Source organism: Anolis sagrei, chromosome 2, assembly GCF_037176765.1.
Source record: "Anolis sagrei isolate rAnoSag1 chromosome 2, rAnoSag1.mat, whole genome shotgun sequence".
Taxonomy (NCBI): domain Eukaryota; kingdom Metazoa; phylum Chordata; class Lepidosauria; order Squamata; family Dactyloidae; genus Anolis; species Anolis sagrei.
Genome location: NC_090022.1, coordinates 165,655,846 through 165,671,722, shown reverse-complemented (window position 1 = coordinate 165,671,722; position 15,877 = coordinate 165,655,846). Strand labels below are relative to the sequence as shown.

Sequence of the window (15,877 nt, the reverse complement as noted above, 5' to 3'; positions counted from 1 at the left end):
GGGGTATTAAACACCAATTATCTTTTAAAATCCTTTCTTCTTCAAAATTTATTTTCATGTTTATTACTTTCCATTCTATTGACCAAAACTCCTGTTCATCACTCAATACTTTACATGCACTTCTTGTGTAATATCTGAATAATGCTGGGGTGGTCTGCAGGTGGTGTGTGGATGGCACTAAGCAGCAACTTCTTTACTTTTTTAATCAAGCAAATTAAATTTCATTCATACGTTCGCATTTTGTGACATTGAACTGATGTTGAATTTTGCCTTATTTATTGCAGATATTTTTCATAAAATGGAGATGCCAAATCAATACTGTTTGGCCTTGTTGGAACTCAATGGTATAGGTTTTAGCACTGCAGAGTGTGAGACCCAAAAACATGTTATGGAAGCAAAACTAAGCGAGACTGAAAACCGGATCTACCAGCTGGCAGGCCACAGTTTCTCCTTGACTTGTCCTGATGATATTGCTGAGGTACTAGAGTACACTTACAACCCTTTTCAGCAGAGCAAATCTTGTTAACTGATTGTAATTGCTATAGGAAATAGGAGTTACATTTTTCAATATATTTTACATATCAGCAAGATTGATTGGGATATCATATCTTGTGCCATTTTAACAGGCAAAGGTAAAAAAAAAAACATTTCTAATGACAATAGGGTTATATCTGATGGTCCTAAACATGGTAAATAGAGTTTTACATGTTAGAAAAATGATTTTTAATATTGTTTCAAGTCTTCATGTTTGTAGAAATAATAATAATAGTAATCACAACACAACAATAAACTGCCTACATGTCCCCAAAGGGACAAGCCCAGAGAGCACAGACTCAAAAACATAACGCAATCAAATCAAATCAAAACCAAATAGAAACATATCACAATAAAACATAACATCATAAAACAGTACCATGCAGAGTAATAAAAGTCCTGAGTTCAGAGGGCTCTGAATTTGTGCAAAATTCCTAGATAGAGCTAAGGGAAAGAGCAAAGAAAGAGACGGGGGGGGGGGGGGGGGGCGGGGGGGATAATCTCATGCTTAAAATAAATATAATTTTTCTAATTTCCTATATTTTGCAATGGTTAAGTATAGCGGAAAGAGGGAACTTTATATGTGGGAGAGGGAAAATATTTTATTCCGAATAATTAAAAAAATCCCAACGCTGTTCCAACAATTATAGCGAAGAGGGTTCTTTAATGTGATAATTAGAGAGTGAGATGCAGACTTTTGAAGGTCTTCTGATATTTGAAAACCAAAAATCAAAAAGTTGATAAGATAGAAAGCTGAGCACTTTCTGGCTGGCTGAAACAAACCCTATTTTGAAAGCTCACTGGCACACACGCTCCTAACACTGCTGATAAGCCCTTGACTTATTTGAGGTAACTTGAGAAAGAGTGTGATTGTGGTAGCCCTCAGGCTTGTGTTACTGAGGTACCTTTTTAAAATTAGTTCTTTGAAATATTCGCTGCCACCATTTAACTCTTGATTACTGCTTAAAGCTGTTGTTTAACGTTTAAGCACAGAGGCACACTTGAGTCAGATGTGATGAACCAGGAACAATAAAGTTTATTAATAAGAACAGGAACTTTGAGCAAGTGGAGAACCACTTGCTCAAAGGGTGGCAACCTGTGCTGGATGGGGTTGCACTCCCCCTGAAGTCACAGGTCCGCGGCTTGGGAGTCCTCCTGGATTCATCACTTACGCTTGAGGCTCAGGCATCGGCGATGTCTGGGAGGGCCTTTGCGCAATTGAGACTTGTGCGCCAGCTGAGACCGTACCTTGCAAAGGCTGATCTGGCCGGGGTGATCCATGCCTTGGTCACCTCTAGACTGGACTACTGTAATGCGCTCTATGTAGGGCTGCCCTTGAAAACGGCTTGGAAATTCCAACTAGTCCAAAGGGCAGTGGCCAGGATGTTAACTGGGGCTCCTTACAGAGAGAGGTCAACCCTCCTGTTTAAGGAGCTCCATTGGCTGCCGTTTATTTTCCGAGCCCAATTCAAGGTGCAGGTGCTCACCTACAAAGCACTAAACGGTTTGGGACCTGCCTACCTGTGTGACCGCATCTCTGTTTATGAACCCACGCGCTCTATTCGTTCATCTGGAGAAGCCCTGCTCGCGATCCCACCTGCATCACAGGCGCGTTTGGTGGGGACGAGGGACAGGGCCTTCTCTGTGGTGGCCCCCCGACTTTGGAACACCCTCCCCAAAGACATTAGACAGGCCCCCACACTGGCAGTCTTTAGGAAGAATTTTAAGACCTGGCTGTTCCGATGTGCCTTTCCAGAATAGGAAAACTCCAGTAGGCACTTTGTTAGAGTCCCAGAAACACTTTATCAGAACTTTAAGATTCTCTGCACATTGCACTTCCTTGAAATCCAATAGACCACCTGTCACATCCAGCACTTTTTAATCTGTACCCATTACTTGGCCCGGCCCTGTTTTTATTGTGTTATGCTGTATTGTTTTGTTGTTTTTACTGTTATTGCTTTAATGTTTTTGATTTGCTTTGAATTGTATTTGTTATGCTATTGTTTTGTTTGAGGCTTTGGCCTTTGTAAGCCGCATTGAGTCCTTCGGGAGATGCTAGCGGGGTACAAATAAAGTTTTTTTAAAAATTATAGTTCTATAACACTTCTACCTTAATGCCAGGAAGTCAAAACCCAAGGCATTCTCAACATTTGAAGGTTTCTGCAAAAAGTATCCCTTTCCATAGATTATTCTTTTATTGATGGTTTGTTCTATATAGTTGTAGACTATAATGTATAATATATAAGGTATAATGTTTAACTGTTGCTCTTTTAAAATTTTGATTGCTAATTAGCTTTTAAATTATTTCCCCTCAAAAATTCTAGATCAATAAAATGTGAAATAGGCTGGCTGTTAAATCATAGAATCAAAGAGTTGGAAGAGACCTCATGGGCCATCCAGTCCAACCCCCTGCCAAGAAGCAGGAATATTGCATTCAAATCACCCCTGATAAATGGCCATCCAGCCTCTGTTTAAAAGCTTCCAAAGAAGGAGCCTCCACCACACTCTGGGCAGAGAGTTCCACTGCTGAACGGCTCTCACAGTCAGGAAGTTCTTCCTAATGTTCAGATGGAATCTCCTCTCTTGTACTTTGAAGCCATTGTTCCGCGTCTTAGTCTCCAAGGAAGCAGAAAACAAGCTTGCTCCCTCCTCCCTGTGGCTTCCTCTCACATATTTATACATGGCTATAATATCTCCTCTCAGCCTTCTCTTCTTCAGGCTAAACATGCCCAGTTCCCTAAGCCGCTCCTCATAGGGCTTGTTCTCCAGACCCTTGATCATTTTAGTCTCCCTCCTCTGGACACATTCCAGCTTGTCAATATCTCTCTTGAATTGTGGTGCCCAGAATTGGACACAATATTCCAGATGTGGTCTAACTAAAACAGAATAGAGGGGTAACATTACTTCCTTAGATCTAGACACTATGCTCCTATTGATGCAGGCCAAAATCCCATCAGAGTTTAATGATATGGATCTACCTTGTTTTGTTTTTGGATGAGTGGGGTTAGGAAAGAGACAAGTCTGACAGGTTAGTTCTCTGTTGTATGGTAAAATAACACACAACTAATTAAAGTTTTAAACTCTTTCAGGTCTTATTTTTGGAACAAAAGCTTCCGTTTGATGGGGAATCAAAAGTGCAAAGGGGCAAGAAAACTTTAGGCTACACTGGAAGAGCTGTGGCAAATGGAAACCGGATCAGATTGAGCAAGCAGTTCAGCACAACCAAGGTATAATCTCACCTGTGAAAATAGCTTTCAGTCAGAAGAAGCACCAGAGTACAAGTTTGTGTTTCCTTCAGTACTATCACTTTGTACGTGCCAAAACTTTGGGAAGAAAGGCACGTACAAAACACCGTTTCACAGTTGTCCTATTTTAAACAGCTAATTTTCATGAAAAATCATATTCCCTTCTTGACTTTTAGTGAGTTTCAGTTGTGTGTTATTTGGTACTTAAACATTACATTCTGTGATGTGTGGCTTCCCTCTCTTTTAAGCAGTCCCCAAAGAAAGAGGCTTCTCCATAGTATATCCCACTGTGAGAGAGCTCTTACCAGGCCTGTAGCCAGGATTTTGATTCGGGAAGGGGGGGGGGTGAATTTGATTCGGGGGGGGGGGCTGGGTCTGAGTGAAAGAGGGTCTACCCTAGCAAACCTTTTGTATCGTTACCCAAATACCCCCATGCATATGGGACATATTGAATATAGTGATCAGATCATTATATGAATAAATATAACAGTTTAAATAATGCACCAGTAAGGCCTTCTCGCGGACCATCATGAAAATTTCGGGGGGGGGGGGGAGGGCTGAAGCCCCTCAAGTCCCCCCCCCTCCCCCAGCTACATGCCTGGCTCTTACCTTCAGGAAATCCCACCTAATATTTAGGAAAGAATTTAGTTTCCTGTCATTTGAATCCATTGCTTTCAGTTCTGGGTTGCATCTATCCTGAAAAATTAATGCAGTTTGCTTAATGCAGTGGTTCTCAACCTGTGGGTTCCCAGGTGTTTTGGCTGACAACTCCAAGAAATCCCAGCCAGTTTACCAGCTGTTAGGATTTCTGGGAATTAAAGGCCAAAACATCTGGGGACTCACAGGTTGAGAACCACGGGCTTAATGCTATGAAATCAAGGGAGTTGCATTTTACAAGGTCAGTGACTCACCAAACTATGATTGCCATGATTCCATAGCATCAAGCCAGGACAGTTAAGGTGGTGTCAAACTGCATTGATTCTATAGTGTAGATGGGCAGATCCATAAACTGGTTGATCCAGCGCACCAGATCAACCCCAGGTATGGTCCACACAGTGACTCTCTCTGCCCCCTCCCTGTCACTCACTTACATCCCGTATAGACTACTGCAATGCACTCTACGTGGGGTTGCCCTTGAAGACTGTTCGGAAACTCCAACTGGTCCAGCGAGCGGCAGCCAGATTGCTTACCGGAGCGACATACAGGGAGCATACCAGCCCCCTGTTGTGTCAGCTCCACTGGCTGCCGGTTCAATTCCGAGCACAATTCAAGGTGCTGGTTTTGACCTACAAAACCCTTTACGGTTCCAGTCCAGCATATCTGTCCAAACAGATCTCCCTCTACGTCCCACCCTGGAATTTGAGATCATCTGGGGAGGCCCTGCTCTCGACCCCACCGCTATCACAAGTGAGGTTGGTGGGGACGAGGAGCAGGGCCTTCTCAGTGGTGGCCCCTCACCTGTGGAACTCACTCCTGGGGGAAATTAGGGCATCAACATCCCTCCTCTCCTTCAGGAGGAAGGTAAAGACGTGGTTGTGGGACCAGGCCTTCGGGCAATTTGACAATTAGACATGGACAGCCAGATGGATAGGACTGAAAGGACTGACAATTGTGGAATGGGAATTTTGAACTATGAGATTGTGAAACGCTGACCGTCAATGAGGTTTGTATTGGTTTTTATTGCTTTTATTGGTTTTATGGTTGTCTCTGCCTATACTAATTATTGTTTTCTGTTAACTGTTGTTATTGCCAGAATGCTGTTTTGTTAACTGATGTTATTGTCTTTTGCTGTATGTAATGCGGGCATCGAATTGTGCCTTGCTTTTGTAAGCTGCCCTGAGTCCCCCCCGGGATGAGAAGGGCGGGGTAGAAGCAACCGAAATAAATAAATAAATAAATAATAAGGCAGAATCATAGAATCAAAGAGTTGGAAGAGACCTCATGGGCCATCCAGTCCAACCCCCTGCCAAGAAGCAGGAATATTGCATTCAAATCACCCCTGACAGATGGCCATCCAGCCTCTGCTTAAAAGCTTCCAAAGAAGGAGCCTCCACCACACTCCGGGGCAGAGAGTTCCACTGCTGAACGGCTCTCACAGTCAGGAAGTTCTTCCTAATGTTCAGATGGAATCTCCTCTCTTGTAGTTTGAAGCCATTGTTCCGTGTCCTAGTCTCCAAGGAAGCAGAAAACAAGCTTGCTCCCTCCTCCCTGTGACTTCCTCTCACATATTTATACATGGCTATCATATCTCCTCTCAGCCTTCTCTTCTTCAGGCTAAACATGCCCAGTTCCCTAAGCCGCTTCTCATAGGGCTTGTTCTCCAGACCCTTGATCATTTTAGTCGACCTCCTCTGGACACATTCCAGCTTGTCAATATCTCTCTTGAATTGTGGTGCCCAGAATTGGACACAATATTCCAGATGTGGTCTAACCAAAGCAGAATAGAGGGGTAGCATTACTTCCTTAGATCTGGACACTATGCTCCTATTGATGCAGGCCAAAATCCCATTGGCTTTTTTTGCCGCCACATCACATTGTTGGCTCATGTTTAACTTGTTGTCCACGAGGACTCCAAGATCTTTTTCACACGTACTGCTCTCGAGCCAGGCATCCCCCATTCTGTATCTTTGCATTTCATTTTTTCTGCCAAAGTGGAGTATCTTGCATTTGTCACTGTTGAACTTCATTTTGTTAGTTTTGGCCCATCTCTCTAATCTGGTGCCCCCACTGCCCAATGGTGCTGAAAACAGTGACATGATGGGCACCGTTGTGGGGGCAGCACACTACCATCCCTTATCTTTAGGCCCCTGGACTCCCATTAGGCCCCCATTTTGGTTAACAAGGACAATGCAAAGTTTGGTTGTGATGAGGCTGCCATTTGGAGAGACGGAACCAGGAGTAACATATGTAACATATGTGGAAAAACATCTCACTTATTTATTCTCTGGGTAATTCCCACAGGGTGTTCTAGAGAAATTGAAGGCATTGCATCCATTACCAGGTCTGATTTTAGAATGGAGAAAGATCACGAATGCAATAACCAAGGTGATATTTCCACTGCAGAGGGAGAAGGTTTTAAATCCCATACTTGGGATGGAGAGGATCTATCCTGTTTCTCAGACAAACACAGCAACAGGTAGCAATTTTTGAAAATCCGAAATGTATATTTGCCAATTTGATAAGTAGATAATATTTCATCCTTGTAGTTGCTGCTGACAGCAGCTCTTTAGAAAATGTTCTGTTTCTTGGATTTGCACATATTTACTTTTATTTTTCAACTACCGATAGTTATATTCAGTTGTAAAAATAAGAAGTCCAGAAGACTTGTTTTGATTAATACCTCATCCTAAGTCTTCGGGTAGTGTTACCTTGGCTCCCAAAATGAAAGTGTATGTGTATGTGTACACACACACACAATATTAATTGAACTGTGGTTTAAATGGATTAGACAACCATAGAGTTCAATCATCTGGCATTTTTTTCAATTTAGATAAGATCATTACAGTAGTTTAAAAAGACAACAATTTTGCTGTATTTTAATATTCTCAGAAATAGATTTCAAGAAAAAAAAAGCTTGTTGCCCATGTCTGCGTTGTTTTTAACTATTTTGCTTTAAAAATGACTTAATGTACTTCTAACTTTTATTCAGGTCAATGTTGTGTGTGTGTGTCCTGCCATTAGCCAAATCCCATGTTTGTTTTTAGGTCGCATAAGCTTCAGAGAACCAAATATACAAAATGTGCCTAAAGATTTTGAGATTGAAATGCCAACCCAGGTTGAAGAAAGCCCACCTACTCAGAGACAACATAAGATGTTCAGTGCTCCAAGAAACAGGTTAATAATTTTTTTTTTGTTTCTATTACTTCTTCTCTATACTCTAGAAGTCACATTTCTTAAAGGTATGTGAAGTACAGGACATGAAACTTGAAACTATGCCTATCTTTTTCTACTATATTGGTTTTGCCATCAGAATTGAGAAACACAAAAGGAAGGAAGGAAGGAAGGAAGGAAGGAAGGAAGGAAGGAAGGAAGGAAGGAAGGAACCAAAGAGCAAAGAAAGAGAGGAAAGAAACAGGTAGAGATCGAAGAAAGATGAGAGATAGTGAAAGAAAAAGAGGAAAGGAAGTAAAGAGGGAAGGGAGGAGAGAAAGAGGGAGGGAAGGTTGGCCACAGCAACGCGGGGAGGGTACAGCTAGTGTATAATAATAGAGTAAAATGATAAATGTAATAATAATAAATAGAATAAAATAATAAATGAAATGAAAATAATAATAATAATAATAACAGAGTAAAATAATAAATAACCTTGACTTGAGTATAAGCCGAGGGGGACTTTTTCAGCCTAAAAAAAGGGCTGAAAAACTAGTCTTATACTCGAGTATATACAGTAAACTTACCAGCATTTCAGTGGGAAGTGTGGGCTTGCTTTTAATGAGTATTGTTGTTGTGGGCCTTCAAGACATTTGAGATTGAGATAGACCCCAAGTCTAAAATTTAGGGTGGAGGGAGCAGGTCAATGACCTTGGAGGGCCACATCCATCCCGTGGGCCTCAGTTTAGGGACCCCTATTCTAAACTGTAGTGAATAGGAAGATATTGCATACAGATATTATCTCTGGATTCATGGATGTAAAAATGAATTGAATGGATAATTTTGTATTTTATTTCACAGAAATCGAAGGCATTCTGCGCTGCCGTCTGAGCCAAAGAGTCTCGCAGAAAGATTAACCAGTATAAAAATTCCATTTGCGGTTAGCATGAGACATGCCTTTGTACCATTTCCAGGTACCGCCTTTAAGAATTGTTTTGTTAGTGTCACTTACCATAGAAATATTGTTGGAAGGTGTATCCTTTGGACAGTGTGTGTATGGAAAGCAAAAAAACCCAAAAGTATTTCACAGCTAAAGGAGGGGAGGGCTATACAGAATTATGCCAGCAAAATTCTTACATTTCGACACGAGAACCTGGGATTTGGAGTTAAATGAATAAAATAGACTATGATATTGGATTATGTGATTTTAATAATTTTAATGTTGATATGTTTTTAGTAGATGTTTTAATGTATATATATATTTGCTGGATATGTATTGTATGTAATGTGTGGCAATGAGTTGTGCCTCTATGTGCGCCGCTCTGAGTCCCCTTCGGGGTTGAGGAGGGAGGGATATAAGTATGGCAAATTAATCTATATAAATAAAAAAATATAATGTTCGTTTTTAGGATTAACATAACTCAAAAACCACGGGACGCCAAATTTGGCCACAAGACACCTACTAACCCAAGAAGTGACCATCACTCAAAAATTGATTTTGTTATTTGGGAGCTGTAGTTGCTAGGATTTATAGTTCACCTACACTCAAATAGCACCCTGAACCCCACCAATGATGGAATTGAACCAGACGTGGCACACTGGACTCCTATGACCAACAGAAAACACTAGAAGGGTTTGGAGGGCATTGATCTTGAGTTTGGGAGTTGTAGTTCACCTACATCCAGAGAGCACTGTGGACTCAAACAATGATGGATCTGGACCAAATTGGCACGAATATTCCATATGCCCAAATATGAACACAGATGGAGTTTGGGGAAAATAGCCATTGACATTTGGGAGTTGTAGTTACTGGGATTTATAGTTCGCCTACAATCAAAGAGCATTCTGAACCATAACGACAGAAATTTCCCACACAGAACCCCCATGACCAACAGAAAATACTTAAGGCCTTCCAGTCCAACTCCCTTCAGCAGGGCAAGAAAATGTAATCAAAGCCCTCCTGACAAAGAGCCTTCCAGCCATAGATATATGTATATATGATTCACACCCAGAGAGATATAGTATCATAGATTTGAAAGGGACCCCTAAAGAAGGACAGTTATATGTTGCATGTTCCAGAGTAGGCAAACAAAAAAATCTCCACATCAACACTGACAAAGAAACAGCAAGAAATACTGTGTTTACCCACAAGCATAAAGGAATTACATATATTAAAAACCAACACTTTCTCATTACTTTATTTTCCAGATCACCAAACTGGGCCACAGCAACGTGTGTCAGGAGATGGCTAGTAAATAAATAAAATCTGTGGAATTTCAGCTTCATGAAATGCTACCTTCTATTTTCCCTTTTCCACAGTTTCTAGCCCTTGCATGCAACATATTTGAATTTCCGAGGACTAGAATTACAAAGTTTTGTAGCAGAAAGGGCCCTTGGCATCATTCACTGTCCAATGTTTTTAGATTGTGTGCAGTTTGTCATCCTGATGCGTTGCATTTAATCCGATAGATGAGACATTGTTAAAAGACCAAAGTATTAACTTACTGTGGATTTCACAATAATACAATACTGTGTTATTGGTTGTAGGTGGTTTGATCTTGGCTGCTGACTACTCCCAACTTGAACTGAGGATCCTTGCTCATTTATGTTGTGATCGCCGGCTTCTCCAGGCCTTGAATGAAGGTGCTGATGTATTCAGAAGCATTGCAGCCGAGTGGAAGATGGTGGCCCCTGAAGCCGTTGGAAATGATTTAAGGCAACAAGCTAAGCAGGTCCTTCCAGCGGCAGGCTAAAACCTTTTTATCCAGGCAGGCTTTGAAATAAGTTGTTAAAAGCAAGCCAGGAGGGTGCTGTGTTTTCACTGTTTTAAGTGCTGTTGACCCATTTGTGTGCTTATTTCTATTTTTATATTTATGTGCTGGAGATTTAAAATTATTATCATGAACAACTTTCATAGAATCCTAGAGTTGGAAGAGACCTCATGGGCCAACCAGTCCAACCCCCTGCCAAGAAGCAGGAATATTGCATTCAAAGCACCCCTGACAGATGGCCATCCAGCCTCTGTTTAAAAGCTTCCAAAGAAGGAGCCTCCACCACACTCCGGGGCAGAGAGTTCCACTGCTGAACGGCTCTCACAGTCAGGAAGTTCTTCCTAATGTTCAGATGGAATCTCCTCTCTTGTAGTTTGAAGCCACGGCATGTTTAGCCTGAAGAAGAGAAGGCCGAGAGGAGATATGATAGCCATGTGAGAGAAAGCCACAGGGAGGAGGGAGCAAGCTTGTTTTCTGCTTCCTTGGAGACTAGGACGCGGAACAATGGCTTCAAACTACAAAAGAGGAGATTCCATCTGAACATTAGGAAGAACTTCCTGACTGTGAGAGCCATTGAGCAGTGGAACTCTCTGCCCCGGAGTGTGGTGGAGGTTCCTTCTTTGAAATGCTGGACCACTCTCACAACCACCATGTCAGACTACACAGAGAAGCCATTGAAATCCACAAACATGTGGACAATTTCAACAGAAAGGAAGAAACCATGAAAATGAACAAAATCTGGCTACTAGTACTAAAAAACTCTAAAATTACAACAGCAAAACAACAGAGAGGAAACAACCAGGCACATCTTAACACCTCTCAACAAAAGATTGCCCCAGGCACTAACAGGCCACACCAAACAACTGCCAGGCCATCAAATGCTAATCAAGGTGGTCAGTTGAAACATTCACACCTAGCTCCAACAAACAAGAGTTCTTTGTCCCACCCTGGTCACTCCACAGATATATAAACCCTTTTTCCTAGTTTCAACAGACCTCACTACCTCTGAGGATGATTGCCATAGATGCAGGCGAAACGTCAGGAGAGAATGCCTCTAGACCATGGCCATATAGCTCGAAAAAACCTACAACTACATATGTTGAATTGGTTGAGACTTTGAGATCTTCGTTGAAAAACTAGAGCAAAATGAGCTGCAGGGATGTCCTAGAAAAACAAAGTTTTTGCAGTTTAATAACCTTTTCCCATGTTTTTAGAATAGAACGAAATAGGAAATGACATTTATAACCCAGGAACAAAAATGGTGTTACATAGTATCATAGGAATTTGGGGAGAAGGATCTGAATTCCACAAGGCACCTGCTTTGTGTTCTTCCCGCATATTCACATACAGTCTTTGCATGTAGAGTGTGGTGAGGTTAAATACCAGGCTTCTGTTAAAACTCTCAAATGTTCCAGATCTAGGATGCACCTACTTCTACATATATTTCATGATTTGGATGAAAGCTCACCACAGCCAGGAAGAATTAACAATAATTTTTTAAAACTGTCTTTGAACCATATTCAGTATAATAAATTACCATGTCCTTGTTCTGCTAGATTTGCTATGGGATGATTTATGGAATAGGAGCTAAATCCTTAGGAGAACAGATGGGAGTTGATGAAAAAGATGCTTCCTCCTACATTGAATCTTTCAAATCAAGATATCCAGGTAAAAATAATTACTATTGATGTCATGGCACTTTCCCCACATTTCAGTGGTTTAATTAAATTTTATATTGTCAGTTAGCTAAGACCCCATATGCGCCTTCACAATCCTTGTGTTGTGCATTTAAAACAAAATCCAAATGTGAGGCAAATCTTCGAGAACTAATTATTTAGGAGTGATGAGAACATCAGTGTCTATATTTGTTCCTTTGTCTCTTATCTCAAGGACAAAATTAAAGGAAACAAACATACGGGGCTGTTTTGACTCGACATATTTAAACCTTGAAACTGGGTGGTTGCAATCAGTAAGATAATTTCATTATAACTGAACAAAGGCACAGATGTATTAGAATGTGCTTTCAGTGCTTGAAAATTAGATACAGGTATACCTCAATTAACGAAGTAAATAGTTTCTTGGACATTATGCCTTTAACAGAAAATTTGACACCAGAGGACATGCTGGGGGGTTGTTGGCCAGACAGGCGTATCTCCTGTCCCTCTTTCTCTGTGTTTTGCTGTTTATACACATTCAGTAATGGATTCTGGACAGCTGCTGCTTACCTTGCCTGTTGTATGCAAGCACAGGCAGCTGGGGTCGGGCTGGCTGGAATAGGACTCCGTTCTTTCCCTGCTCAAGTTGTAGTTTATTGTTTACTGAAGACACCCTACTGCGACTACATTCCTTCTTCACCATCTTCTTGGTGCTGCTGCTAAAAAAATCCTACTAGAGAGACTTACTTACTTTTACTTAGGCGATCCCTCGTTTTCCGAGGAGGATTGTCTTCCAGTATTCTTGTGGGTCCGTATGTGGCTGTGGAGCCCTATTCTTGCTCTGCATCTTCTTCCGCAGTGAGGGCATTGGTTTCCAGGTGGAAGGCTGTCTCAGCCAGGGTTGGCTTGACATGCCTTCCTCTTGGCACACTTCTCCCTTTCACCCCCCATTCGTGCCTCTTCAAATTCTGCAGCACTGCTGGTCACAACTGACCTCCAGCTGGAGTGCTCAAGGGCCAGGGCTTCCCAGTTCTCAGTGTCTATGCCAGAGTTTTTAAGGTTGGCTTTGAGCCCATCTTTAAATCTCTTTTCCTGTCCTCCAACATTCCGTTTCCGTTCTTGATTTCGGAGTAGAGCAACTGCTTTGGGAGACGGTGGTCGGGCATCTGGACTACGTGGCCGGTCCAGTGGAGTTGATGCCGGAGGACCATCGCTTCAATGCTGGTGGTCTTTGCTTCTTCCAGCACGCCGATGTTTGTCCGCCTGTCTTCCCAAGAGATTTGCAGGATTTTCCGGAGGCAGCACTGATGGAATCGTTCCAGGAGTTGCATGTGACGTCTGTAGACAGTCCACGTCTCACAGGCATATAGCAGGGTTAGGAGGACAATAGCTTTATAAACAAGCACCTTTGAGGACCGGGACATCCCTACAGATGTCCCGGTCCTCAAACACTCCCTGCTTCATTCGGAAAAATACTGTGCTCACAGAGCTCAGGCGGTGTTGTATTTCGGTGTCGATGTTGACTTTGGTGGAGAGGTGGCTGCCAAGGTAGCGGAAATGATCAACATTTTTTTTTCCTTTCTTTTTTATATAAACAACATTTTCTAATGTTACACCATTAAGCTGTATCACTGGCATTGGAGAGGGGTTGGCTGGTGTCTGCTGGAAGAGCACTTTGGTTTTTTCAATGTTCAATGACAGGCCGAGCTTCTCATATACTTCTGCAAAGGTGTTTAGAGTGGTTTGTAGATCTTCTTCTGAATGCGCACAGACGACGTTGCCGTCAGCATACTGGAGTTCTATAATAGATGTTGTTGTAACCTTGGTTTTGGCTTTCAGTCTGCTGATAATGTGTGAAAGGGTAGATTGGGAGGGAGTCAAAGGACATACCTGTATTTTATAAATCATCATTTCATAGGACAATTGTGCAGTTATTGGTTGAAGCAACTTTCAAACTTGGGTACTAGAAACAAAACTCTTCGCAATTCTATACCACATATCGTTAAAATTTCAAAAGATAGGCGACATACAGTCTCTCTTCTCATTAGAAATAAAGTGTATGTAACTCATATTTTTATTCAAGAGAGATTCATTACGAGGTGATTTGTTCTAGTGTCTGTATTATTTGTAATGGTTCCCTCAGGAATTGCTCTGCCTTAATCTTGAGAGAATGTTACATTAGTTTGATTTGTTGTCCTCTGGATAAAAATATAGCAACCTCCTGGGTTCATTGCGGTTGTTGTTGTTGTGTGTCTTCAAGATCTCTCTGACTTACAGCAATCGTAGAATAATCCGTCATTGGGTTTTCTTGATAAAATTTGTTCAGAGAGGGTTTTTCCTTGCCTTCCTCTGAGGCTATGAGTCTGTGATTTGCCCAAGCTCACCCAGTTTGTTTCCATTTGACATAACCTAAGAGAATGTGATATATAATCTGGTAATGGTCAAATGTCCAATATGAAATATAAATAAATGCATGTAACAATCATGGTTCTTCTTTGTGATCTCTGTTACGCACACATCTGTGGCTCACATATTTGGTACTTGTGTGGAGATCTTTGGAAGCTTCTAGAATTGTGGTTTGATGATAACCTCACCCTCCCATTCACAGCCCTATAAGCAGGGAAACCTCACGTCTCCAGGTTCCCAAATGGCACTCTTGGAATAGGATTTCATTGGGAATAAATTGTTTATATGTGTGTAGGGGCGGGAATACACCGAAAATGTAGCTTTAGAAGTTTCCAGACATTTCTGTGCAGGCACAGGGCGATCAATGTGTGTGAGGTCACATTTAAAGAACCACAATTACAAGCTCATATTTGTTTGAAAAATATGATTTGGCAATTTTGCAACTTCACATGTTTTATAGGGATTCAAAAATTCCTGAGAGAGACAGTAAAGAAATGCAGTCAAGATGGATTTGTGCAGACCATCATGGGGCGGCGTAGGTACCTGCCGACAATTAGAGAGTCAAACCCTTACAAGAAGGCACAGGTATGTTGGGGTCCATTTTGTTAAACTCCTAAAATATAGGTGGAGAGAAACACCCTGAGATTTTATTTATCGTGTCAGGAGCAACCAGACATTTGTATTACATTTTTAACAAAACAAACATACAAAAGACACAGAGTTTGCAAGTTAGTTGATTAAATGTCCTTTGACCAGTAGCTGGCTACTTGGAGTGCTTCTGGTGTTGCCACAAGAAGGTCCTCCATTGTGCATGTAGCAGGGCTCAGGTTGCATTTCAGCAGGTGGTCTGTGGTTTGCTCTTCTCCACACTCGCATGTCATGGATTCCACTTTGTAGCCCCATTTCTTGAGGTTGGCTCTGCATCTCGTGGTGCATCTTCAGTGCCTTCCAAGTCGCCCAGTCTTCTGTGTGCCTCTCATTTGGTATCAGTCATTGATTGAGGTTCTGGGTTTGAGCCTGCCACTTTTGGACTCTCGCTTGCTGGGTTGTTCCAGAGATTGTCTCTGTAGATCTTAGAAAACTATTTCTTGATTTAAGTCGTTGAGGTGCTGGCTGATACCCAAACAGGGGATGAGCCAGAGATGTCACTGCCTTGGTCATAGAATCATAGAATCAAAGAGTTGGAAGAGACCTCATGGGCCATCCAGTCGAACCCCCTGCCAAGAAGCAGGAATATTGCATTCAAATCACCCCTGACACTCCTTTCACACATACTCATTCATAACACACACACACACACATATACATATACACATGCCCACAGATACACATACATACACATATACACATGCACACACAAAGATACACACATATATGCATACACATATACAGATACATTGCCTACTTAGATAACTTTTGACCTCACTACCTCTGAGGATGCTTGCCATAGATGCAG

General features: G+C 41.8%; 1 protein-coding gene across 1 annotated transcript in view; it reads left to right on the top strand.

Annotated features, from left to right (window-relative positions):
- The window catches only part of POLQ (DNA polymerase theta), a 69,991-nt gene that overhangs the window by 48,852 nt on the left and 5,262 nt on the right, over nt 1-15,877 (top strand). The window contains exons 20-27 of the mRNA XM_060763391.2: nt 285-478; nt 3,624-3,761; nt 6,741-6,915; nt 7,484-7,613; nt 8,451-8,563; nt 10,137-10,321; nt 11,917-12,028; nt 14,882-15,006. Of these exons, the coding sequence (XP_060619374.2) occupies nt 285-478; nt 3,624-3,761; nt 6,741-6,915; nt 7,484-7,613; nt 8,451-8,563; nt 10,137-10,321; nt 11,917-12,028; nt 14,882-15,006 (1,172 nt within the window). The remainder of the gene's footprint in view (nt 1-284; nt 479-3,623; nt 3,762-6,740; nt 6,916-7,483; nt 7,614-8,450; nt 8,564-10,136; nt 10,322-11,916; nt 12,029-14,881; nt 15,007-15,877) is intronic.